The following is a 24,159-nucleotide window of genomic DNA, read 5'->3' on the forward strand; positions in this document are numbered from 1 at the left end:
ATTAGCTTAAAAAAGTCTTTATTCCTGCAATAAATGGCTGGACCAGGTATAAGGTCCTTGGCCTTAGAAGGGGTTAGCGAATAGTGTGAAAGGGTGTAATACACCTAAAAGGATAAGAATAAAAGGGTTTAGAAGCCTTTTTCCAGAAACTGGCTTTATTATAAGATTAACGCTGAGGATCAAAACTCTCCCCTCGCGGAGGACAGGTATCCTCTGTGCGCGCTGAGTCAGCATGGGTGCTGACTCAGCCTATCCGCGGAGGATCCTCCGCGGATATCTCCAAGTTCTTGTGGAAGGGCTATGTACAATGTCATGGGCCTTACACCAGGGGGGGGGTATTAATTGCTTATTTTAAATGGCTATGGAAGCTATTTAACACCAGATTTTAATAAAGCATGTAAAAATAATAATATTATAGTTATTTACATGCCTTTAAACTCTTCTTACCTACTTTAACCCCTTAACATCAGCTGTTTTAGTCCTTTAAAAAAGGAATATAAAAAATTAGTTAAGAAAAAAGTTTAATTAGGGTTTTATTATATTAATAAGCTTAACTTCTTAAAGGCCTATTTTATAGCTTATTAAATAGTATTTATTATAAAAAATATTAAAAGCAGCTTTTTTATAACTAAAATATAGCCACCTAAGCCTTAAATAGTACTAAATAAGTTAAATATTACACTATTAACTCCTACCCCCCCTTTAAATCTTAAAGGCACTTTAACCTCTTTTTCCTAACTTTATATATTTTATACAGTCTATTAAGTATAAAAAAAGCTTCCTTAGTTAAAAAGCTTTTAAAATAGGGGTTTAAAAGTCCTTTAACTTTATTTAAAAAAGTGCTAGAAAAATTACTAAAGGGGTGTGAAATAGCTATTTATAACACTGCTTATTTAGCTAAGAAGAATACTAATCTTTACTTTACTTTTAAAAAAAAAAGGTAAAAAAAAAATAATCTAAGTGCTAGATAACTCTTATAAATAATTTATTAATTTAAAAAGTTAAAGATCTTATTTTATTAAGAAATACTTAATAAAAAGTAAAGGGGGGTCCTTTTAATAGTTCTATTTTATAAACTTTAAAGTAGCTAAAAAGGGCTTTACTAAAGTGTATAATTTATAAAATAATAGGGCATAATAAATTAAGATGTCCTAATTATTTAGCTAATTAGTTTTATTAAATTTAACTTATTTTTAGTGATTGTAAATAGCTTCAAAGTCGGCCAGCGTTCAGAAATTCGAGGGGGTGGCCGGATCGACCGGGAATTACGTTATCAGTCGCGCTCGAAAGTGTCCCTGCGTAACGCCCTGCCAAGATGCGCAATCTTGCTATGAAGTTATGACCGTGCGGATGACATGACCGGACAACACCAACAAGACTCGAGAGGCGGCGTCGAATGCCGGCTCCAGAACCCAGAGTCCAGACTCCCAAGCGGCGCTGCAAGCCTTGACAGAATGGCGACAGCCGTGGCTGCAAAGCTCAGGCAATCATGATTCAGGAAAGATGGTTCCCTTTTGACAGGTGATCGTTGGAGAAGACGGACCGGCCTCCCCGCGGCGCTAGTCTCCACTGATCAGAGAAATGGAGTCGGCGAGGTACACCTGCCAGTAAAATCAGCGACTGGGGACTTGAGGCTTGCCTGGTAAGGGTGGGAAAGCCCAGCCGGCGAAGAGTGAAGAAAGACCACCGCGCCAAAGTACGGCCTTCTGTTCATCGCGGGGTCGGTCGATGCTCGGGCCGGACGCTGGTGCTGTCTCACCAAGGCTCAAGCTTGCTGACTGGCGCTGTCATTGGGCGATACTGACGAAGCTCGGGCATTCTCGCCTTTGTTTCATTCCGTCTTCTAGAGTCCAAGCTCCTGTCAGCCTGTCAGGGCATGTTTGGGGCGCTGATGCTGGCGCTCAGATCTTATTAAAGTATGCAATGAGGGTGGGAACCTGTTCCTGACCTACCTTACAGAGCATGGCGATTTGGAATCTTGTTGGCTTTTCCTTTGTCGACAGCTGGATTTTGGACCTCCTTTCGGGAGTCTAGGATGACGCAAACATAACCGCGACCGTTGCCCAATCTGTAGAAGCGCCGTTGCGCATAAATAAAAATCATACTAGAGGCAGGCGCGATGAGGGACTGCCTTAGCATGTTTGAACTTTGGAGAACACGCAAAACAGGCTGGCTTATTCAGGTCTTATGATCGCTCGGCTCTACCTTATTCATGAGTGAACTGAACCGGTTGTAGCTAAGAACTAGTGATCATGCTCGGTGTGTCAGGTAAAAGCCCCCATGATCTACGCTGGCGCCGGAGCGACGAAAATCTCCGCGGGTATCCGTCATTCCGTCTACTTTATCGGAGGAGCAGTGGAGCTTTTGTTGCTCATCAAACAATGTGGACTCCCAAGCTCGAGTGGGATGCTCTCGGTGAAAAACAGTGGTGTTTTGTGGTTGCCACCCCCTGATAGAGCTGAGGTTGCTGGAGACCAGGCTACTGCCCCTTGGGCACCAATCTGATAACCCCAAGTCTGTCCGACTTGTCAGTTGCCCAACTTTAGAGACGGCGAGACACTAAGATTTTAGACAGACAGACCACTAGGTCGGACTGTCATACAAGGCCAATGAGGACCATCGATTGCTAGTCTCGGATACGGCGGTTTGAATAAAGGCCAATGGCGCCAATGCTAGCTGGGCGCTAAGTCGCAATGACAAAAATAAAGTAGCCCAGAGATTAAGCTGGCACCTTGCTGATCATCAAGACCGTCAGCTGTCAGTCCTGTCAGGGCAATAAGTCTCGTCCAGTGATGGTTGTCAGCTTGAACGGCACCTGGAATCGCCTCCCCCATGTTCTGAGACAGGCTGCCCCTGGCTCATCAGAGCTGCTCCTCCAGCTTCTATCCTTGCCTAACCTCGATTCCTTGATTTGCGTCCGCCCTCCTCTGTCAGTCTCGGCCGAGCCTGGCAGCTATTAGGAGGCTCGTTGTCGTAGCGTATTGCGTATGGACTGGGGCACTTTTGTTTGTATATCCACTTCGTACTTACGATGGTTTCATCAAACAAAGACGCGGCTCCTTGCAACAGTGGTCTGAAGAGCCACCGGCGGACATGGGCCCGGCGGAAATCGCGGCGCTCAGTCGGCTGTTCTTCAACGTGACTTAACCAGTTGTCGCGGAGAGCGAGGGAGGACAAAAGTCGATAATAGCGAGATTAAATGAAGTAAGATCAGGGCTACCAGGGAGGGGCCTGTCAAGAGTCATAGAGCCATAGCGCGATGTCATTCGCTGCCTGTCACGAGCCCAAGTTCATCATGTATAATTCATGTACGACGACGTAACCCGGCATATACTGTACTTGAATCGAGATGTTTGACATTGTAGCGGTGAGATCTGCTTGTGCTGTTTCTGCAGCTACTCCAGCCAGTACTCCGTCTAAATGTACGGCTGCGACGCATGCAAGAATGGTGCGCGGTTAGATCCCCATGCCACGTTGTAGTCCGGGAGCAATGCAAATATACTGTACATAATAGCGGGTAACATCCATGAGGTAGCACCGCTGCACGGTCAACGAAGGCACGAGGAACGTCCAATAACCGTGCATGTCACCCGCCAGACAATAGACTATCATTGTCAATCATTGACCAAGGAGGGAGCTGTCAAAAAACGGCGTCGGTCTAGCCATGCCGCCAATTAGGACAACATGATCTACCACTTTTTCTTGAAGTGCCTTGAGACGAAGTACTTCGATATCTGGCGTCGCCCCAGTCTGCTCCACGAAAAAGGACCATGATTCTTTTTCGTGGATAACAGTCAAAGCGCGCAAGACTGGTTGTTTCGTGGATAGTGGTGGGAAGGTAGACATCACAAGCCCTCGACTAGCTCGGTCCTGGATAACATTGGCGCAGACGAGAAGGGTGAGGCGATGATCGACTGGATCGTTGCTTTGGGGGCGGCCAAGCCACAGTAAGTATGATGCTAGGCAGCCTTCCTTTTTCTTGCTGATTCGGCGCTTCAAGGATAATGACAAATCCGAGTAAGAACTACGAACCTAAAAGTGGATATTGATCATTGTGTCACGTTCCTCAGATCCCCAGACAGAGAGCTCTTTGATAGCCGCCATATCGCCCCTGCTGGGGTAGTAGTCGTGGGTGTAGCAAATGTTTCAGGGATGTAAGCCGCTTCCTTTCATTGTAGCTTATCTCGATGACTGGATACCAGAGCCCCTGTGACACCAAGGCAGCGGGTGCCTTCTCCTCGGAATCCTTTTGATGTAGATATGAATCGCAGATAAGCTGGCGATATGGTCTGCAGATAGTGTGCGCGCTTGAGAATCCTTCGGTGCAAATGGGCCCGATTCATTCTGGCGTTATCCCGATTTCGGCAAGAGGAGGGGTAATGGAGGAAGCCAGGTGATCTCAACATTTTCCAAGCATTGCAGTCGAGATGGTGAGTGGAAGGGACAGAAATCGATGCTTGCCAATGAGTGTTAAAAGGTGGTTGTATGACCTGGGATTGCGGGGCAGACGGTTGGCGGTTGCCCTCTCGCGGCATCCGCTTGGGCTGCGATTCCCACACTGCCCGTGCTCATGGCTCCCGGTCGGAACTTGACGAGCACGATTCCCGGTGAGTGTCAGTGTGGCCAACTGCCGCTGGAGGCTCGGTAGTCGTTGTCTGAAGCAAAGATGGAGTGTCGGGGATAGAAGCCTACTACTGATTCCAAAGGACAGGTAACTTTGCGTAGAAGGAATTAGCGCAGCAACAGAGTTTCTGGAGCGGACATCAGAGCTGAGATCTGTGTGACTCTGGATCCATAATGCCGGCCAGCGACAAGGCTTATTGTCGAACCCGCGCCGCTGGAATCATGATCGCCCATTTGGCACTCATTGACAGACACACCCCTCGGAAATGCAACTACCGTGAACTGCAGCTTTCGGCCGGATGACAGAATGGCTTGATGTCAAGAATCAAGCTAGCCCCGTATGATATAATGATCTTCATGTAGCGGTCCTGATGCCTTCGCAGTCCCTACCCATTTGGTTCACTCTAACCCCTTCGCACCTTACTCGGTGTAGATAATGCAGAGGCTGGACCTGCAAAACCGAGGCGTTAGCGAGGCGCCATAGCCCCTGCGGGATCCTCTACCCTGCTCCTTCTCCCACCCCGGCCTTTGTCATACATTCTCCTATTCTTGCTAGGATGGCCCTGTGGACGGTGGGCGCACGGGTTGAACCCAGCAAGCTGGTAACGCCGGAGAATTATATATTGAGCCCTGCCTAGCCAAGAAAGTATCGTTGCTCGATTCTTTGTATACGGGCTTCGAAGGATTCTCGAGTCCTACCATGAGGTCGGCTTTGACCGAGGATACCGATGGCGGTGGTGGCAGTGACATTAACTACCGATGCAGGCGAAGCCATCCTCATCTACACTCAAATGTATGCAGCCCTTGGCGTGTCTCATGAGCACACTAACTCTAGGCGCGGCTCCCTCCAGCTGGTTGGGTTGGGTCCAAATTTGAAGCCGATCGCATCCGGTCGAGGTACTTTCGGTCCTGTGTTTGGACTTTCTGCCTATATTATCGTAACGTATGGAGGACAGGCACCTAATATATGAGCGGAACGGTGGGACGGTCCTGAGATATGCGGCCTGTGCGTGATCGCGTCGCTCCTTGCTACAGGTCGCACAAACTGCAAGCCATCCGAGACGGCAGATGGGGTTGGAGTGGGCATTGACCACGGACTGATCTGACAGAAGTACGCTTGACGACGCAAGGTCCAGGGATGCCGTATACGATGACAAGATACAAAAGAGTTGCGACACCGGCCAGAAAGTCCGCCAGGAACCATCGTCGATTGACCCCAAGCCAGGGTACGCTAAATCCTCCCGGATGTGCTAGATCATACCCGCGGCGGTGATAGGAGTACTGTTCGTAGTCAGATTAATTAACCTGATGAGCCGATACGTACGTAAAGAAGTTCGAGTGCTACTTCGTCGCGATATGGAGGAGCTGCTCAAGCGGGGGTTTGGGCTGTTCTGCACGATCACGGAGTATATTTTGTTTATCTTGGGAAAAACGACCCTCAGGCGTTGAGTTTCTTCATTTGACCATGATGGAAGATAGCTGAGCAATGGTAATCGCGGTAAAAACAAAAGTCCTGGCAGAAGGCAAATGGGATGATGGCATTGGGCCCGGAAAGAATATCCCTGGCGAGGTCAAGCGAGAGAGAGGCTGTTAGTCTGTTGGATCGCCCTGGTGCTCCACTAGCGACTGGACTAGCCCCTAGCCCAGTGTCCTTTTGTTCAGACAAAGGACGGCCACAAACGTATTTCAAATCTTCATTTGCCTATTATCAGGGGTCAGGAGTCCCACCGCAATCCCAACAGCGATCTTTGATTATTTTTCTGAGTCCAGAGGAATGAACAACGTCAGATACTGTGCAGAAGCAAGTAGTCCGTACAGAGTAGATCAGAGCCACTGGAGACGAGGTACGGAAAGCCTGGGGAAGCGACTATTGAAGAGCAGATCTACAAATGGCAGCCGTGTGGGCTGCGGTGCAAAAAGCAAAAATAAGCTATGATCCATTCCAGAAACTCCAGCTAAAAAAGCCCAATGCAGAATTATTTAATCTGGAAAATCACAAAAAGCAAAATTCCAAATTCCCACTTTGCATGGACGAGCGTCTACTGCAGACGTGCAGTGTACCGGTGCCGCTTAGCAGTGTTTCGGCTTCGCCCATCAAAAATTGTCAGGGATCATCCATGTTGCTGGAATTGCTGGGCTCCCCGATTTGGGATGGCCTCACAGCTCTGACGAGCCGATTCCATGCTGGTTCTTTTGCAAATCGCGATGGGGAATGCTAGTATCTGGCTGCACCTGAAAAGCCATCTGCTCCCCCCGTCAACGGGCCATTCCGGTCTTTTGTCTCTCCCCATCTACAAGTTATAAGATCCCCAAGCTTCCCTCATTGGTTTCTTCTTTTCTTCAGCATCAACTATTCCCCTAGTCATTACAGATCCTCCTATACGCTACACAGCCCCAGTACCAGGAACTCTGCTCTACATACTGCCGTGTCACCTTTCCTGTTGACCTCGCGCTGTCCCCGTCAAAGAGAGACGGCGTCTACATCCAACCCCAGTACCCCAGTACCTCGAACGCAGCCCAGTCTGTGACACTCGGATACCTACAGCAACTGCCTGCAGCTCTCTTCACATAACCCCGCCGCTCGAACCTCTGATCGTCCGCCTCGTTCGGCACATCCTCGAGAGTCGAGACCTGGTAAGCAGCCAGTCCCTCTTTTTAATCTCTGTCGGGTCATCAATCTCTCTGTTTGCTGGATGCTTTGGGAAGCCTGATCTGGTATGCCCCTCGGACAACTGCTATAGCCGTTGAACCTGAGTGATGCCCTGCCGCCTTCTCTCGCCTAGCATTCTGTTTGCCTGTTGGGGACGCATTTATGCATCTGTCCAAAGGTGAACTTGTTGCTAACTTGGAACGTTCTTGCCAGATCAGTAGAATTGCAGCTCGAAGCCAAACACTCGTTCTCTCGGCCTAGACGCGCGCGCTCTCTCTCTCTCTCTCTCTCTCTCTCTCGAAAGGATACAAATACATACGCTCACCCACCACGCTCGCCTCTATACGCTCTCACGACTATCCATATGCTCTAGATCTTTCTGTCTTTGCGACTATCCTAACCCGATATCCATTACCTTTACCGTGCATCCTTAGCCTTGAAGAGCTAAGCCTTAGTTGACAGCACCATGGTTGTCAATACACCCGTTCCGGCAGCGGGACTCCCAGGAGGGATGAAGCGGCCGTTGTCTTCCATGCAAGATGACTGTGCTGGCTGGGCCAACCCAATGGTCAGTGAAGACGCGAAGGTTCTGGGTCATGAGCTAATGTGGGCTTGCAGCACATGGGGGCTCCGCTACGGTCACCACTGCGTCTTCCCTTCGACCACTATGCCTTGATATACTTCGACAAATCAGGCAAGCTTGAGGTCGACGAGTCATCCTCTATCCGGGACCAGAACTGCTCTGTCATCACACCGGAAGTCCGTCAGAGGTTTTGTGACATGGTTGGACCGAAGATAGGATACCAGACGCCATTACTACGCCGTATGTACTGTCATTATACCAGTCTTACATACCGAGTCACTGTGGCTTATGATGAACCTTAGGTGCCTCAGCTATTCCTCACGCATACGGGCATGCTCATGATCTGGCATCGCCACGTCTCGTCAAACGACGCAAAGCTCCAGCTCAAGACCATGGCCCGCAATTAGCTTTTGGCGAACGTTTCCCTCCAGAGCCTGTTCCACAGATTCCCTCACCTCCCAACTACAGCAGACTGTCTCTGAGGATTGGCGACACCGCAAGAGTCACGGAATACTACAAGCTCGCATTCGAAAACCTGCAGCAGGTAAACTGCCGCTACTTGGGCAAGGAATTCATCAAGGATATCGAGCCGAAGAAACAAGTCAACCACCCATACAAGGGAAACAAAAAGAACGGGAAAAGGCTCTCTGATGAGGAGAGTGACCCAGAGTTGACAAAGCCTGATTGGTGGCCACAGGTCGGGGTTCCTCACAAAGAGCCCGACCACTTGAAGAAAGAGCGTAAGTCGCCCCAGATGGTGGCCCACAGGCGTTGGACACTTGCCACACTTACTGGCACCTAGTGTCTTAACACTTGTGGACCAATATTCAGCGGCTTCCTCCTTGCATGGCATATACTTACGAATTGTATAGCGCGTCTCCGTCTTCTGATCCATATCATCCGCAGCTTCTCATCAGACAGACTGCTAATGGTCGCGATCGAGCACAAGAGGAAGCTTAAGCCTGAAGAAGCCATCGAAGACAAAATGGAAATTGTCAAAGAGATATTCAAGGTCAGGAACCTGGAGGAGCGTTTTGAGCGCGGGGAAGTTGGTGAGTTCCCTAAAGGTCAGTGTCCTCAAGCACCAGGACTGACCACAGTATAGACGCGGGCCACGTGGTGTACGTTCGCCAGTACGAGACACCCGGAAAAGGGTCAAAAGACAACGAGTCGGTGATTAGCGACACAGAGCCCAAGCTTGAGGCTGACGACCTCGATGATGCTGAAGAGGGCCCATTTATGACAGCCTCCGAAGCGGACAGCCTGCCTTCGTTTGCGTCGGTTGAACCTCTAGCGCTACAGCAGGCACGTCCGTTCGGCATGAGCAATGACCCATTTCCTCTGAACGAGTCGTTAAGCTTCCAAGATCCACCAAGGCAGGCTCGTCCGTTCTACACGACGGCTGCGGAGTACGTGGATGATTACTCGTCTCAGTCTGTCTTACGACCTACAGCTCCTGGTCTTGTCGCTCCTGACGAACAAACCGAAGCCTTTGATTACATGAACCACACTCCCTTCACAACTACTGCCGTTTCTGAGCACCAGCACCGACCTCTTACGATGCAGCACGCCAGCCACTACGACACTTGGAACGAGCCATACCGCCCTAACCTCTACAGTTCACTGGAGTATGGGGCCTCTCCAACCCTCACCCAGAACCCAATGCAGTACTCAATGACACTGGGCTCCTCCCAAGCTGAAATGGCCCCCGGACTCCCTGAGCTGAGCCAATTGAGCCGTAACCGACCATCGTCTTGGGGCTCGCTCAACAAGTCTTTCTGATCGACAACTAGTCCTCCAAGATAAGTTGCCCCGTTCAAACGACTTCACGAATCATGCCAACGAATACACACTTTGATTCCGCTGCCTTGTTTTCCATTTGCTTGCAGCTTTTCTTTTGAAGATTACGCCCTCTCCATGAACGACAGATGCATACGCACATTGTGATTTCCGATTTGATAATCTTTCCTTGGACATTCTGTTCTTTCTCAGGGTACATAGACGTCTGTTTTCTGTTTTCTGTCTCTATTTGCTTGTCTCTGTTTGTCTCTTTTATCTTGCTCCGTCCTTGGGGGTTGACTGCGTTTTAGCCTGGGCCGTACGCTGTGCTGAAAAAATTCTCACGTTGTTTGTTTATTTTTGGGATTGACTTGAACTGTATTGATTGATAGATGATTCTGAGCGGGCGTGCATGTGACGAAAGTGGCTGTACGATCTCGGTACTTTAGATATGATGAAGAGTTGGTGTATATAGCTGAGGTGGTATGTAGTGAATATCATGACTAGATCACCAGTTACCTTGACATTGAGTGCGCAAAAGCACATACCCAAAGAAGTGAAGCATTTCAGACTCAGTTTAACATCGGTAATCTTTAGCAAGTTAAGTTTGCTGTGAATATTGGAAGAATGTTGATATAGTTAGGCTAAAATTAAGGCGGCTACTATACTTACTTATTTAGGTAAAGCGGCATGAGTCCAGTCACGTTTCGGGGAGATCATTCACCAGAATCCAAGGACAAAGCTCCAATCGATCCCCAAACTATTAACAACCAACCATATAAACGGCCATCAACCCTCGCTCAAATATTCACACTTGTCCAACCCATCGTATCCCAAACTCTTGAGCAGTCATCCGAACCCGCATCGCTTCTCGAGTTCCTTCGACCAGTCTCCTCAGCCTCCGACATCATTGCGAAAGCACGGAACACAGCTCGACAAATTCCTATCATCGCACGCGGTTGCCGAACCCTGTACCGGTACAAAATCGCTAGCAGCCAGTTGCATCGAAGTCGATACATTGTCAAGGTACGGCCGGTCTCCTTGCGCTTCATCGTTCCATCGCTTCCTTCCCTCCTCCGCTCCTCGATCCCCATTGAACCCGCGGCATCATGATTATATCATATATTCGACGGACATGGGCTGACTTTCATTATGCGCCTGCCAACGATTGCGGTGGATAGCAATTCTAGGACTAGTCTTCATCGATTTCATCTTTCAGCGTTCAAGACCGCGAAGCCAAAAATCGGAGGTGGAAGCAACGAAAACATCTTCAACCATTCGCAACATTGGCGTGATACGTTACCACTTGAGAAATCTCCCAAGGGGTCGGCTTTTCGTGCCGCTCCTTTGCCGCTTGCGGTAGTATGGCCACTCCCGCGAACCCGTTCGCTGCGCTTCATCAAAACCAGACAGACGGCGCAGCGACCTCAACAGGACGCGAACGCGGACGTGGTGGGCCGTTCAGCGGAGCTACACCTTTTCAGCCAAGAGGGGGATCAGCTTTTCAGCCTAGAGGCGGCAGCTCTAATGGTCCGACCGTTCGAGGCCGAGGCCGAGGCAACGGCCGCGCACGAGGAGCTCCAACTGCGACAAGAGCTGGTCGTGGTGCTAGAGGCGCGGGCGCGACAAACAATACATGGCGCGCGAATAAAGCAGAACAACAGACCACCTCGGCGCCGACATTCTCTTCGCCTTTCGCGCAGCTGAACCAGAGCCAAGCATCCACCTCGCCGGCCACCTCCCCAGCTACTATACCCACTCCACAACAGAAGCCGTCATTCTCAGGTTTTGGACGAGCGTCGCCAACATCGTTTGGAGCGCCGTCAAGCCGTGGCGGTACTGCTTTCAACGCTAGAGCTTCTCCGCAGCAATCGAGGCCGACAAATGGAGTAACTGCGACCAGCGTCCCAGTAGAGGATGCCTCTGCTATGGGCAAATACACCGATCGATATGAACAGGTCAGTCTCATTGTGATATAAGCTGTACTCTGTACTGATGTCTCAACAGCTCAAAGTCGACCGCGCCAAGCAAAGGAACCAAGCCATCAAAGCCGGCCAAATGGCTGACCCAAACCAACCAATGTCGCTAAACAAAGCAATTACGCCCGTAGGAACTTGCACAAGCATGTGTCCTGATTTCGAAAGCACGGAGCGCATTGTTCAGAAGATGGTTGACAAGAGTGAAAAGGTTTGCAGTCTGACCTTTTTGATTGCTTGCAAGTGTTGACCATCTGTAGTATCTCCATCCTGCGACCAATACGCTACAGAACATGGAGGCGAAGATGCTCAAGCGATTCAGGCGGTCCGCCGCTGGATATGATGAGCAACTTCCTTCTGATATTCGAACGCCCGGCACTCTTCTCCAGACGATGAACTACCTGACGCGGCATGTTATTGGCGGCCCGGAACACTTGGGGATCATCCACAAATTCGTTTGGGACCGGACCCGGTCGATTAGAAATGACTTCTCGGTTCAGCAAGTGACCCAGGAGGCGGACGTGAGAATTGCAGTGACATGCCTTGAAAGGATTGCTCGATTCCACATTATGTCCCTCCACCTGCTCTCAAGCCCTGCGAATGAAGAGCCGTTCGATCGACATCAGGAACGCGAACAACTGAACAATACCATGCTTTCCTTGATGTACTACTATGACGATAACAGAGGCCGAATATCATTCCCCAACGAGGACGAGTTCCGCGCCTACTATATCATCTTCTCGATCCACGACCAGCGCCCTGACTTGGAAGCTCGTGTCCAGAAATGGCCTCCTGAGTTAAGGAATGCCCCGCGGGTTCGGGTGGCTTTGGAGCTTTTCGCAGCTGCTGGGAATACTTGGGAATACCAGGGTACACTCGATGCGAAACGACCCAATGCAATTGCGCAGGGCTTCTATACGCGCTTCTTTAACCTGGTCAACTCACCCGGCGTATCCTACCTGATGGCCTGCGTGGCCGAGATCTACTTCAACCACATGCGACAGACCGCCATCCGATCGATTTGGAAGGGATATTGTCGATATCCGGCATCTCAACAGCATAAGAATGAAGAGTGGACGGTCGATGAGCTGACAAGTGTTCTTTGCTTTGACGACGATGAACAAACAATCCAATTCTGCGCAGACCAGGGATTAGAATTTGCCGAAAATGCCAACGGTGTCCTCTACCTCAACTGGGGCAGCCGGCCTATTGACTCTGTCGGTATGTTCTTTTGGCCACCATCCTATCTATCGCTGCTCGTTTCGCGTCCTCGTTTGCTTTTCAGCAATATCCCTTCTTTTCTTTCCAGTTGCTCAATCCTCACTCGCGTCCACTAGAAGCTTATACGTGCCGTCAACTAACCATTCACTCTTAGCCTTTCAACCATCATCTGATCACTCTTTCTCTGAAAACTGCGTAGAGTGGAAGCGTGGGGGTAGAAACTTGGTGGCAATTGTTCTTGGACTAAATGTCACAGAAGCTGCCACTCTGGGAATGATTGATACAAATTTCCTCCCAGAGCGAGCCTCTTCTCTTGCACCTGAAAAGAAAATGTCTATCGTTAACGATGACTCTCTTTTTGTGAGTGAAGACGAGAAAGAAAGCCCCACCTCTGGGCCACAGCCCATGGCTACCACCAACACCACATTCACTGCTCCCAGCACGGCCTTTGGCGGTTTCTCACAATCAACGGTGCCTCAACAGTTCACCAACTCCCAGCCCTTCTCTTCTCCCTTTCCTGCAAACAACGCAGCCGCTACATCTGCAGCATCTTCTCCATCTCTCAATCCCTTCGCGAAGCTTTTTTCGCCTTTCCCTTCCTCTCAGCCTCCTCAATCCAGCCAATCTGCTACCTCTTCCTTGACTCCAGCCAGTGCCAGTCAGTCTTCGAACATGTTTCCAAACTCTGACTTTTCGAATTCATCTGTGTCTGGTCAAGGTGAAAAACCGGCTACGCCTCCCGCCGCCACCCCTTTCCAGTTCCCGACCACCTCCCAACCTGCCGCATATCAGATGTCCTCACCCAGTCTGTTCCCAAAACCAACAGCTTCTACCTCCTCTCTCTTCGGTTCGACGCAATCGCTTTTTGATGTCAAATCTGATCAACCTAATGGATCGACTTCTCAGCCTCTCAGCTCTACTCCTTTTGCCGCTTCTTCATCTCCTTTCAGCATTAAGCCCAACCAAGCTAGTGGCCAGTCTGCTGGACAGTCTTCCACGAGCATTTTTGACACCGCTAAACCATCCCCTCAAGCCCCGTCGCCGTCCTTCAGTTTCAGCAACCCGCCGCAAACAGCTTCTCAGACAAGTACACCGCAGCTCTTCCAACCAAAACCTGCAGTTGAGCCGGCTCCGCTGTCATCTTTCCAGTCCGATTCAGAGAAAGGTACGTTGGTAGTAACCGAAATTTCTAACATGTGCTGACGTCTAGAAGAACCAAGCTCGTTCTTTGCCACCCCTCCGAAACCTCAACCGACTGAGTCCATCTTCAAGGCACCCTCCTCATCGCTTTTTACTCAAAACAATACATCCTCTGCTACATCCTCTGCTTTCGCTTCACCGGAAACCCCGGCCGCTGCTCTTCCAAACGCAAAGCCATCAGAAGCGACACCTGTCTCGCAGGCTGCCACTGCTCCGTTCAGTAACGGCATAGCAGCGCAACCATCTACTTCTCAGCCATCGATACCGGATAAAGCAGAGCCACCCGTTGTGGATGAGCCAGCGCCTCCTGCTCAGCTTGAGATTCGTCGCGAAGATACACCTCTCGACGCGTCATCTGCAGCATCTGCTGAAGCCGAAGAAGAAGCCGAGCGACAAGCGGAAGAAGAAGCAAAGCGACAAGCGGAAGAAGAAGAAGAAGCTAAGCGACAAGCATGGATAAAATCGTTAAGGAATGCCGCTGAAAAGAGGCGAAACAGTGGCTCAGAACCGCCTAGTCGCAAACGAGTCCATGAGCAGGATACACCAACGGAAGAGTCAGCTAAACCAACCAAAGTGCAAAAGCCGTCGCCTCCCCCTCGCAAATCGATGGCCTATGCTTCTATGAAACCTCTTCCTAAGCTCCCCATTTTGGAGAAGATCGAAGCGATGACCGCCCGCAAACCCACGGAACCTGAGCCGGAACCCCCGAAAAAGAGCCAAGTTGACGCAGACGATCTGCTGCTCTCGGCCGCGCGGATAGCCGCCGATTCTCTGAGAAATGGACCCCGGCTGATAACCCCTGCTTTACCAGCTTATGACTCTTTTCGCTCCTCGTACAGCCCCGCAAGCAGCTTCTCTAGCCTTTACAACTCCCGCAGCGTGTCACCTCAGCAGTCGCAATCGAGCGTGAACGGGTACGAGGTTGCTTTTGCGCCTGATCGCGAACTCGGACTTGGTCAAAGCCTGTCTCGGACAGAACAGCGGATCCGCATGACAGGTGGTAGAGGACTGGCCTATAAACCTCTGAACATGCCACCGAAGGAGAATGAGAAGGAGAAGAAGAAAAAGAAGAAGAGAATGTCGCCGCGCACGACGCCCAAAATATAAAGTCCTTGGAATTTTCAGACCAGGACATGGGATAACTGTTTTGTTTTTGTATCTACCTTGTGGAAGGAACTCTTTATGTCTATCTAGGGGGAGGGTAACCCACCCGTCCGGCATATTTTTCGAGGGTGGGTGCTCTATTCTATGGATTTTTTTGGCATTGGCGTATTTGTTTGGTTGTCTCTATTGCGTTTAGTACATCATGGTGCATTGCGTCTGGTGTTTGGGGTCGGGAATTACATTTAACTATCTTTCTATTGCTCTCACTGAAATTCTGCGCTCCGTCTAGACCAGTAAACCAGCCATGCTTATGTATCCTCATAGTCTGATCTCATGGCTGTCCGCGTAGCTCCAAATTACGCATGGCTATAGTAATCATCTCTTTCTCGAGCCTCAAAATAGGAGGGTCAAAAGCCAGACATTGCCATCACCACACGAGCCCGTGGCCTCATCAGATCAATTGACATGACTTCATCAGAAGATGCCTACTCCCTGAAGGAGTTGAATCACACGTTCGTTCGTGAAGACTCGCCTTTTGATGCATTATCTAGTTCTGATAGCAGCACCCATGGGTCTCAGGGGCCCTGCGATCATTCGAAGCCATGATCATAGTCACTAGCGGAAGATGAAGATGCTAGCCTACCTAATCGTATCTTGCACTCTGTATGCTTATGCTAAGCACGTCCACCTGTGACAGCGCCTACCCTCTTAGTACCATTCGCATAGGTAGTGCATAGTCTGGGCCACAGTCACTCGTTATTCCATACGCATTCAGTGAGCTGGCTGGAGAACAATGGACTGAGAATAGAGCTACGGTCATTGTCATACCCATGCTCAGCCTCTGCTCATGCCACTTAAGCTACCCTGGGGAGATATGGATTGTCCAGTTACATTAAACCTGTCTAGCAGCTTTGGACAGGGCCGCGCCAAGAGGTGGAAAGAGATTGGGACAGGGAGTAGCGTACGGTTGTGAGATTGTAGTAGATTCTACCAAGAGGAAGCCTGGAAGTAGGTCACTTGCATTCAAGGTGTATGAAGAAAATCTCTGCTTAACTACCAGAAGCTACTTAGCGTATGAAACCAGATGCATGTTAAATGTTCATGAAAAAAAAAGACTAAGATATAGTGAGCTGAATCGCAAATATCAAAAGCCAGAGACAGCCCTCTAGATTGCAAGTTACAAAGCAAAAGATCTCGTCCGTTCATGGTCTATATCACTGAGTTACTATCGCAGATTTGCAGTAATGTCTTGTGATCAAGTGTTGAGAGTACGTGGCGAAGAACACAGGGTCATAGTGTAATAGGCCCGGCCATGGTTGAGTTGAAGTCCGCACATACACTCTAGTACTGAAGCGCTCTGTAGTCGATATCGTCCCACGATAAGCCCAACTCCTCCATAAACTTGTTCATCTTTAGGTTGTTGAAGTACTCGCAGGTGCTCAACTCGTAACCGTGAAAGGTCGGGATGGGTACATCGTCTGCGGCCGGGTTGTTTATGCGCGCCTGATCAGCTAACCAGCCAGCGGCATGTTCAGAGGATGCTTTTGCCCGCGGCATGCGGAGTATTTGAAGGTCACAAGGTTTGGGAGGAGTATGATTTGGAGAGAAGTCGGTCGGCAGCAGTGGAGGCTCTTCCGAGGAGGTGATAGCGGTCTCGAATATAAGAGCTTCGATTTCCTCGCGGGAGATACCACGAGGCCACTGGATGGTAGGATCATTACTGACCTTTTGAACGATATCCCATTCCCACTGTTTGCGTTCCTGGACCCAGGCTCGCTGTGTAGGTTCGAATTCAACTCGGGCAGCGGCCATGGCCTGTTCGTAAAGCCTGCAGCGCGTATTGTAGAGCTCTTCCCAGAACTGATAGTCTCTATCACTATACTCGCCGCTGAGTCATACGTTTCTGTACTTGATACGAGTGCCGTCCCTGGCGCACCACATCCGCCGAGCACCATGGGGGTTTGCGAGATTTGGCAGTAGGACTCTGAAGGTCGTCTCGGTCCAGGCACGCACCGAAATAGTGTTGCCGTCGTACATGGGATGGCAAGCACCGGAGACCATGCCAACGGCTTGCACCAGATGCTTGTCTGCTTCTGCGGTGTCCATGAAAGGATCCTCTGGAGGCTGGTCAAAGTCGAAGTTGGGATGATTGATGATCGGTCTGTTGGCGAAGTTGGTGAAACGCAGGACTCGTCCTATGATTTCTTTCTCTACTTCTTCTCTGCCTTCATACTCCTCATCCTGATCATCTCCATCTTCACCCTGTTCGTTGATTTGTGTTGTGGTTTCGGCCATGTTCAAGCTGCGATCTGCTCCTCAACGGCCGCAATCTGCTCAGCTAGGTCGGCTTTCAAAGCGCTGACCTTTTGAATGCCTTGCAGAATGCCAGCTAACTCCTCGGCCAGTGACTCTGCTGTATCCACTGGAGAGCTCATGGTTGATAAACACGGAGTTTGAACGAAAGTGGGGGAGAGGTTTTCTGTGAAAAGACTGACCGTGGACCTTTAGTTGAATCGGGGACGGGACAGAGCTTCATTAAGAAGGATGAATAAACTTGCTAAGCTCGTCTGTGGGAAGTATTCGGTTGTCTCAAAGAATGAAAACGGTGGGAGAGCTAGGAAGTTGGTGAAGGCCAAATGCAGTTGAGAGATTGCGGATGGAAGAAAGCGAGTAACACGGCGGGAGAAAGAAAGATGACCACAGCCAAAGCTGGGGTAAAGCAGCCGAGGAAAAGAAACCAGATAAAAGAGAAAGAAGAGGAAGCAGTTGAAGCAGGGTTGTTTGTTTATGGCACTATCACACAGATTGCAAGGTCAGTAGCAACTCCTTGCTCCTCCGGTTCCCAGTCGCGTCTGCATCTACTTCTTACGACCATGACAGCATTCCTATCCAAGCTCAGCCAGCTTTATACTCTTAGACATGGTGTATACACCCATGAACCCCTTTACGTACCCATCGTTTTCGGATTATGGTGGTCTGGAGGCTTCCAGATGATTCTAAAACTCCCGACTTATTGAGGACAAGATAACCCCAATGAATGTTATAACAAAAGCTCTAGATTAGGCGTTCTTAGTTTTGTCAAATAGGAGCTTGGACTTCATGGCAGCTAGACGACACAAAGTTTGACTGGAGACAGAACCATGGTTGAAATCAGTATAGCAGTAGCTGTAGACTAACAATCACATCATCAGAAAACAAACAGTGCTCTACTCATACAGCATACGTTGTTCAAATCCGCTAATGATACTCAGGCACAAGAAAGGCAATGGACAGAAGACATCAAACAAATCGTCCCGCCGTGATTGAGGAACTAGAACCATACAGGTGCTGCCGCTTTCCAGCCACTGGAATGCTAGTCTCTTCGTAGGCTTCGTCCTTCAGACTGTCAAGACTAGGCCGTGGTCGCTTTGAACCGGTTTTATCGTTGCTCATTCGCTGTATTGCTGCCTCCGCCAGTGTGCGTGCCTTCAGTGCTCCCAGCGAAGGCTGCGAGCTTGGTGCAGTGCGGGTGGTGCTATGATATGGAAGAAGGACCATGTCTGAAATACTGTCCAGGCTACTATCGTAGTCTGTTTCATTGGTTGATGGGGACACCACATTCGCCGGGGAACTAGATTCTGCCACAAAGGAGTGCTCGCTTTTGACGCCGGACGTGGTCGAGTCGTCGGCTGGCTCTCTCTTGATGATCGGCTCATTTTCGATTTGAGCCATGATCTGTTCGCTTTTGCTTGGGGATATGGCCGGGTTCCGATTTTGATTGACGTAAGATTCAAGATTAACAATCAATGGCCGGTCCGTGGCTGTGCGCGGCTTCCAGTCCCGGATAGAGCGCTTGTAGACTGCCTCAAAATCGGCTTTATGGGATGGGTTCGTGAACCAGCTATGCTGCAGTGCTTGCTTGACATCCATGCGTTTTGATACATCATGTTGAAGCAGCCGGAAGACGAAGTTTTGAGCTCGCTCACCGATATTGAGCCGGTTCATCCTCATCTCCAGGTCGTTGATAGCTCTCAGCCGGCAACCTACCTCGCGAACTTTGGGATCGTGGTCGAAAACCGGCTCTCCGGTGAGAAGGACCGCAGCCAGGCAGCCTAAGGACCAAAGGTCTGCAGCTTTGGTATAACCTCTCTGGCTTTGCTTGACTACCTCAGGAGCGCTAAATGCAAACGTCCCTACTGTGCTCAACATTCGATTCGTAATCGGATCGACAAAGGTAGCGCACCCGAAGTCGGTAAGAACAACCCTACATCCGTCGGCCCTGGACGTCATCAGTATATTGTCGGGCTTCAAGTCCCGATGGACGATATTTCGACCATGGAGGAAATCGAGGGCGATAACTATCTGACGCACAATGACTGCCGCCTCGATGTCAGGCAGCTTTCCGCCCTTGTACTGTATGTAGGAGAATAGGTCACCCGCGGTTAGAAGGTCCTGAAACATGTATCTACTTATGTCAGAGAATCCAACGTCATCTGGGCCTTGGTCTAGACTCACATCGTATTGCCACTAATGATCACCTTTTCCAAGCCAATGATGTTCGGCTGGCAAATTAGTCAAGAGTTATTATAGTTAGCAAGGAGATAAACCCACATGCTGCAACGTTTCCAGTATCTTAGCCTCACGATGGTATTGCTCGAGCTTTCCCTGTAGCTGAAACCTGATGTAGCTCTCCCTCATCTTGGTACTCATTGTCTTCTTGAACGCCTGTCCGTGCCGCTTTTCGCTCTCAATAGCTAGCTGATGTTTGATCGTAAGGAGGTTGACAATTTTGCAGGCGAACTGCTGTCCGGTACTCTTCTTGTACGCCATATGGACTTGCCCATACGCACCGGAGCCGAGCTTGCGCCGCGTCATAGCATACTCGGAGGAAAATGCCTGCGGCGCATTAGCATTCATTATCAATGCTGGCAAGCACCCACCCTCATCTCAAGAGCTTGGAAAGGATCGAAGCACGTAGGTAGTGAGTTATTCAAAGAGCGGTAGATGAGATGAACATCTGGCGATAGACGAAGGATGTCGCAATCACTGAGAAGAAAGCTGCTTCGACCATTGCCCATTCGGTAGCCATTCCACAAAGTCCCATTCATTGATATGTCCTGCGCGTAAACGAGCGGAGCAACCTCTTCAGGATTATCCTGATCGAAAATGACGGTGTAAATCCATAGATGTCGATTCGAAACGAACGGGTTATTGATGATGAGTTGACTGAGCAAGTTTAACTAGGTGAGAAGTTTTCAGGCCAAGGACCAAAGCATACCATTTCCTGGGGTCTCGACCAACATAGATCTCCTGGCGACTGTAGATCGCGAGCTGGTCTGAAGTTTTCCCGGTATTAGAATCCCATGAAGAGATCGTCCCAACCAGGATACCCGATGAAGTCGAGAGCTGCGGAGTGCAACTCATGGTGATAGTATAAACGAGAGTTAGAGACTATGGGATAAAGACGGATGAATTTGGGCCATGGATGGGAGCCCTATGAGATAAACTTAATAGCGTATGCTGATTTGTGCTGGTAGATGCAGAGTTTGAAGATGGCAAAGGGGAGAATTGACTTCGAAGTTTAGACCCCGGCCAGGCTGCCTCTCCAAAACAGGCAGGAACCAGGCCACGACCCAAAAATCATGATTTTGTTCAAGTCTATCATCAAATGTTCAGCTCCGTAGCATTACAAATGAATATGCTAACATCACCGTCTATCGACCCTGGCTCTGTTGCATCCTCCGAATCCGCTCCTCAGCCGCTCTAGCACGCCGTTCCCTCTCCAACCGCATCCTCATTTCAGGCGTCATGCCTCGCATCTCCTCTTCTCTCCTCTCCTGAGCTGTCTTTTCTACACTACCCACAGTCCGGCCGCCTTTCTTCGTTGTGCGTGACGCTGCCGCTGCCGCTTCCTCCTCCTGCCGCAAACGGTCCATCTCAGCTTTTCGCCTGTTCGCTTCCTCCTCTTCAGCCGTTTTCCGCTCCCTTTGTGAGCGGCCATCTGCGTCGGCTTTGGATATAGCAGACGGAACCTTGGCAGCCTCCCAGTCCCACTTTGACTCGCCAAGTTCGTGACGAGCTACGCGGAAGGCATCCCGCGTAGCGCGGTCTCCCGCAAGCTCAAACGGTGTTCTTCCTTCTCCGTTGGCAGACGTTGGGTCGGCGTCGGCTTTGGTGAGGAGGGCTAATACCATGGCGGGGGAGTCGAGATTAGAGGCGAGATGAAGAGGCGTAGGACATCGGAAATTTTGCTGAACGTCTGAGGGTTGGAATGTGAAAGATGAGCGTATGGAGTTTTTGGTAAGGTATGACATCAACGCGGGGATCTTCGAGCGACGGATGAGGGCTTGTAGTTGTGTGGTGTGCATCATCGCCTCTTCATCCTCCTTTGAGATCTTCGGTTTCTGCGGCTGTGGCTTCGGGGTAGAGGGTTTTGAGGTTTCTCGTTGCTTAGTCTCTGCTGCAGCGAGAGCAGCCTCGTCAACCTGGCTAACCTTCACCCTAGTAAGCTCTTTGAAGCACCTCATAAGCTCGGTCTGCGTCGCTCGACGGGTACTGAACGGGAAGCCCCTCAGCCTCGGGTCATTCTGCTTCAACACCTGCCCCTCATGCTGCCCGAACAGAATCCTGCGATTCGTAGAACCAGCAGCGCGAACAAACAAAAGCTGAGCCTCGTTAATCATCTTCCCCCAATCCTGTAACAGCTCCCTAATCTCCTTCTCCAACGTAGCCTCATTATACCGTCGTAGACTCGAACCCGCCGAGTGCGCCGCACCCTTCGCCGCATCGTTCGCAGACTGAGAACCACCCTGCTTCCGCCTCGTCGTATACCGATGGAACGACTTGTGCGCAATAACCCTCGCCTGCCTCTCCTCGACTCCTCCCTGTCGCTTATGGACCTCCGGCGCCAACGAAACCAGCATCGCCGCAAAGTGCCCACCACCAATCATACACATAAAGATATGCGGACTAGGCGGCGCAGGCGCAGACTGCCCATTCTCCTTCTCCTTCTCTTTATCTTGCCCCTTCTGCTGCGGATAAATCGGCACAAGCTGTTTCCTCCTCAACGACTCAACAAGAAACCTCCGCTCCTCCTGCTCGGCATTCGTAAACAGCGCCCGATAAACACCAAGCGACGTATTCTGTGGAAGAACCGGATTTGTAAACCACAAGAGCGGATGCTTGCCGATGCCCTTGAGCGCACCGCTCTCCTCATCTTCCTCCACAGCAGCCTGCGAAATTTTCGCCTGCCGCTTCAGCAACGCCGTAAGCTGGTCCCCGTTTCCACCCTCATCATCTTCCTCCTCCGAGGACTCAGACCCGGAAATCGACTCATCCAGCTCCCCAATCGCCTTTGTAAACTGGGTTTCGTCGAGCACTGCGTTCCCGCGGAGTTGAGCTCTCACGTTGTACTTGTGGTGGTCGGAGCGCACATGCTCGCGTTGCTCGTTGACGTTCGCGAAGGAGACCTTGCAGAGGGCGCAGCTGGTTGACGTTGCGATCGCGTGCTCTTGCGCTTCGTCTGGGGATTCTTTGGATGTGGGCTCTATCTCTGTGTCTGTCTCAGCGACGGTTACGGGTTGGTCTTCGCCTTTAAGCGCGAGTGCTGTGAGGAGTTCCTGGGGGAGATCGTAGACGTCGGGGCGGTTAGCGGATGGACGGCGCGGTGGGGGGACGGACTAACCATATAGTGGTCTTTTCAGCAGTTCCTCTACTCTAATTTCGGTAGCCATAGCGGCCTGGAGGAATTGTAGAGGAATAATGGAATCGAAGGTGATGACGAAATTGGAGATGGAGCCCCTCTGGTCGAACGTCACCGCCCAATGGTGGGGTCAAAGGTCTTCTGTGTTGGCTAACGTAATTCCCGGTCGATCCGGCCACCCCCTCGAATTTCTGAACGCTGGCCGACTTTGAAGCTATTTACAACCACCAAAAATAGGTTAAATTTAATGAAACTAATTAGCTAAATAATTAGGATATCTTAATTTATTATGCCTTATTATTTTATAAATTATATACTTTGGTAAAGCCCTTTTTAGCTGCTTTAAAGTTTATAAAGTAAAATTATTAAAAGAACCCCCCTTTACTTCCTGCTAAGTATTTCTTAATAAAATAAGATCTCTAGCTTTTTAAATTAATAAATTATTTACAGGAGTTATCTAGCGCTTAAATTATTTTTTTTTTACCTTTTTTTAAAAAAGTAAAGTAAAGATTAGTATTTTTTTTAGCTAAATAAGTAATATTATAAATAGCTATTTTACACCCCTTTAATAACTTTTTTAGCGCTCTTTTAAATAAAGTTAAAGGACTTTTAAACCCCTGTTTTAAAAGCTTCTTAATTAAAGAAGCTTTCTTTTATACTTAATAAACTATATAAGGTGTATAAAGTTAAAAGGAAGAGGTTAAAGTGCCTTTAAGATTTAAAGGGGGGGTAAAAGTTAATAATATAATATTTAACTTATTTAGTATTTTTTAAGGCTTAAGTAGCTATATTTTAGTTATAAAGAAACTACTTTTAATATTTTTTATAATAAATACTGTTTAATAAGCTATAGGATAAGCCTTTAAGAAGTTAAGCTTATTAATATAATAAAACCTTAATTAAACTTTTTTCTTAATTAATTTTTTATATTCCTTTTTTAAAGGACTAAAACAGCCGATATTAAGGGGTTAAAGCAGGTAAAAAAAGTATAAAGGCATGTAAATAGTTATAATATTATTATTTTTATATACTTTATTAAAATCTAGTGTTAAATAGCTTTCATGGCTATTTAAAATAAGTAACTAATACCCCCCCCTGGTCCGGCCATTTATTGCAGGAATAAAGACTTTTTTAAGCTAATAAAGGCTAATTATATTAGTAGTCTATTTATTAGGGCTTAGTTTAATTCTTTAATTTAGGGAAAGGAGTATTTTATTAAACTATTTTTTAATATAGACTTTTCCTTTAAAAATAATTATTAAGGGAATACTTTAACCCCTTAAATTAATATACTTAATGGTTGTGACCTATTTTTAATTACCAGGCTAAATAAGATAAGGCT

At 49.0% G+C, this 24,159-nt stretch overlaps 4 protein-coding genes across 4 annotated transcripts; 2 read left to right on the forward strand and 2 right to left on the reverse strand.

Annotated features, from left to right (window-relative positions):
* Positions 1-7,739: 7,739 nt before the first annotated feature.
* BDW74DRAFT_182920 (uncharacterized protein) lies at positions 7,740-9,638 on the forward strand (the record flags this gene model as incomplete). Its single annotated transcript, XM_073730376.1, has 5 exons — positions 7,740-7,841; positions 7,892-8,096; positions 8,159-8,596; positions 8,729-8,908; positions 8,962-9,638. 5 exons carry the CDS (start codon positions 7,740-7,742, stop codon positions 9,636-9,638), a joined length of 1,602 nt encoding a protein of 533 aa, XP_073578887.1.
* A 1,251-nt stretch (positions 9,639-10,889) lies between these two features.
* BDW74DRAFT_102625 (putative leucine permease transcriptional regulator (SAC3)) lies at positions 10,890-15,393 on the forward strand. The gene is made up of 5 exons (XM_073721532.1): positions 10,890-11,593; positions 11,643-11,822; positions 11,872-12,832; positions 12,987-13,997; positions 14,046-15,393. The coding sequence occupies exons 1-5, from the start codon at positions 11,000-11,002 to the stop codon at positions 15,137-15,139; spliced, it is 3,840 nt and encodes a 1,279-aa protein (XP_073578888.1). The 5' UTR covers positions 10,890-10,999; the 3' UTR covers positions 15,140-15,393.
* A 3,022-nt stretch (positions 15,394-18,415) lies between these two features.
* Positions 18,416-20,539, reverse strand: BDW74DRAFT_182923 (uncharacterized protein; the record flags this gene model as incomplete). The annotated part of the gene is made up of 5 exons (XM_073730377.1): positions 18,416-19,580; positions 19,631-19,677; positions 19,727-20,011; positions 20,056-20,341; positions 20,394-20,539. The coding sequence occupies 5 exons, from the start codon at positions 20,537-20,539 to the stop codon at positions 18,416-18,418; spliced, it is 1,929 nt and encodes a 642-aa protein (XP_073578889.1).
* A 290-nt stretch (positions 20,540-20,829) lies between these two features.
* On the reverse strand, positions 20,830-22,848 carry BDW74DRAFT_170941 (putative C2H2 finger and ankyrin domain protein; the record flags this gene model as incomplete). The annotated part of the gene is made up of 2 exons (XM_073727234.1): positions 20,830-22,721; positions 22,800-22,848. 2 exons carry the CDS (start codon positions 22,846-22,848, stop codon positions 20,830-20,832), a joined length of 1,941 nt encoding a protein of 646 aa, XP_073578890.1.
* Positions 22,849-24,159: the final 1,311 nt, after the last annotated feature.

This window comes from Aspergillus multicolor, assembly GCF_047715735.1.
Source record: "Aspergillus multicolor strain CBS 133.54 unplaced genomic scaffold BDW74scaffold_40, whole genome shotgun sequence".
NCBI lineage: Eukaryota > Fungi > Ascomycota > Eurotiomycetes > Eurotiales > Aspergillaceae > Aspergillus > Aspergillus multicolor.

Bases quoted from the DNA above. Each gene is read 5' to 3' on its own strand.
- BDW74DRAFT_102625 (XM_073721532.1), top strand. From the start codon at position 11,000: ATGGCCACTCCCGCGAACCCGTTCGCTGCGCTTCATCAAAACCAGACA. The intron at 11,594-11,642 runs GTCAGTCTCATT...ATGTCTCAACAG, and splicing joins ACACCGATCGATATGAACAG to CTCAAAGTCGACCGCGCCAA. The intron at 12,833-12,986 runs GTATGTTCTTTT...ATTCACTCTTAG, and splicing joins CCGGCCTATTGACTCTGTCG to CCTTTCAACCATCATCTGAT.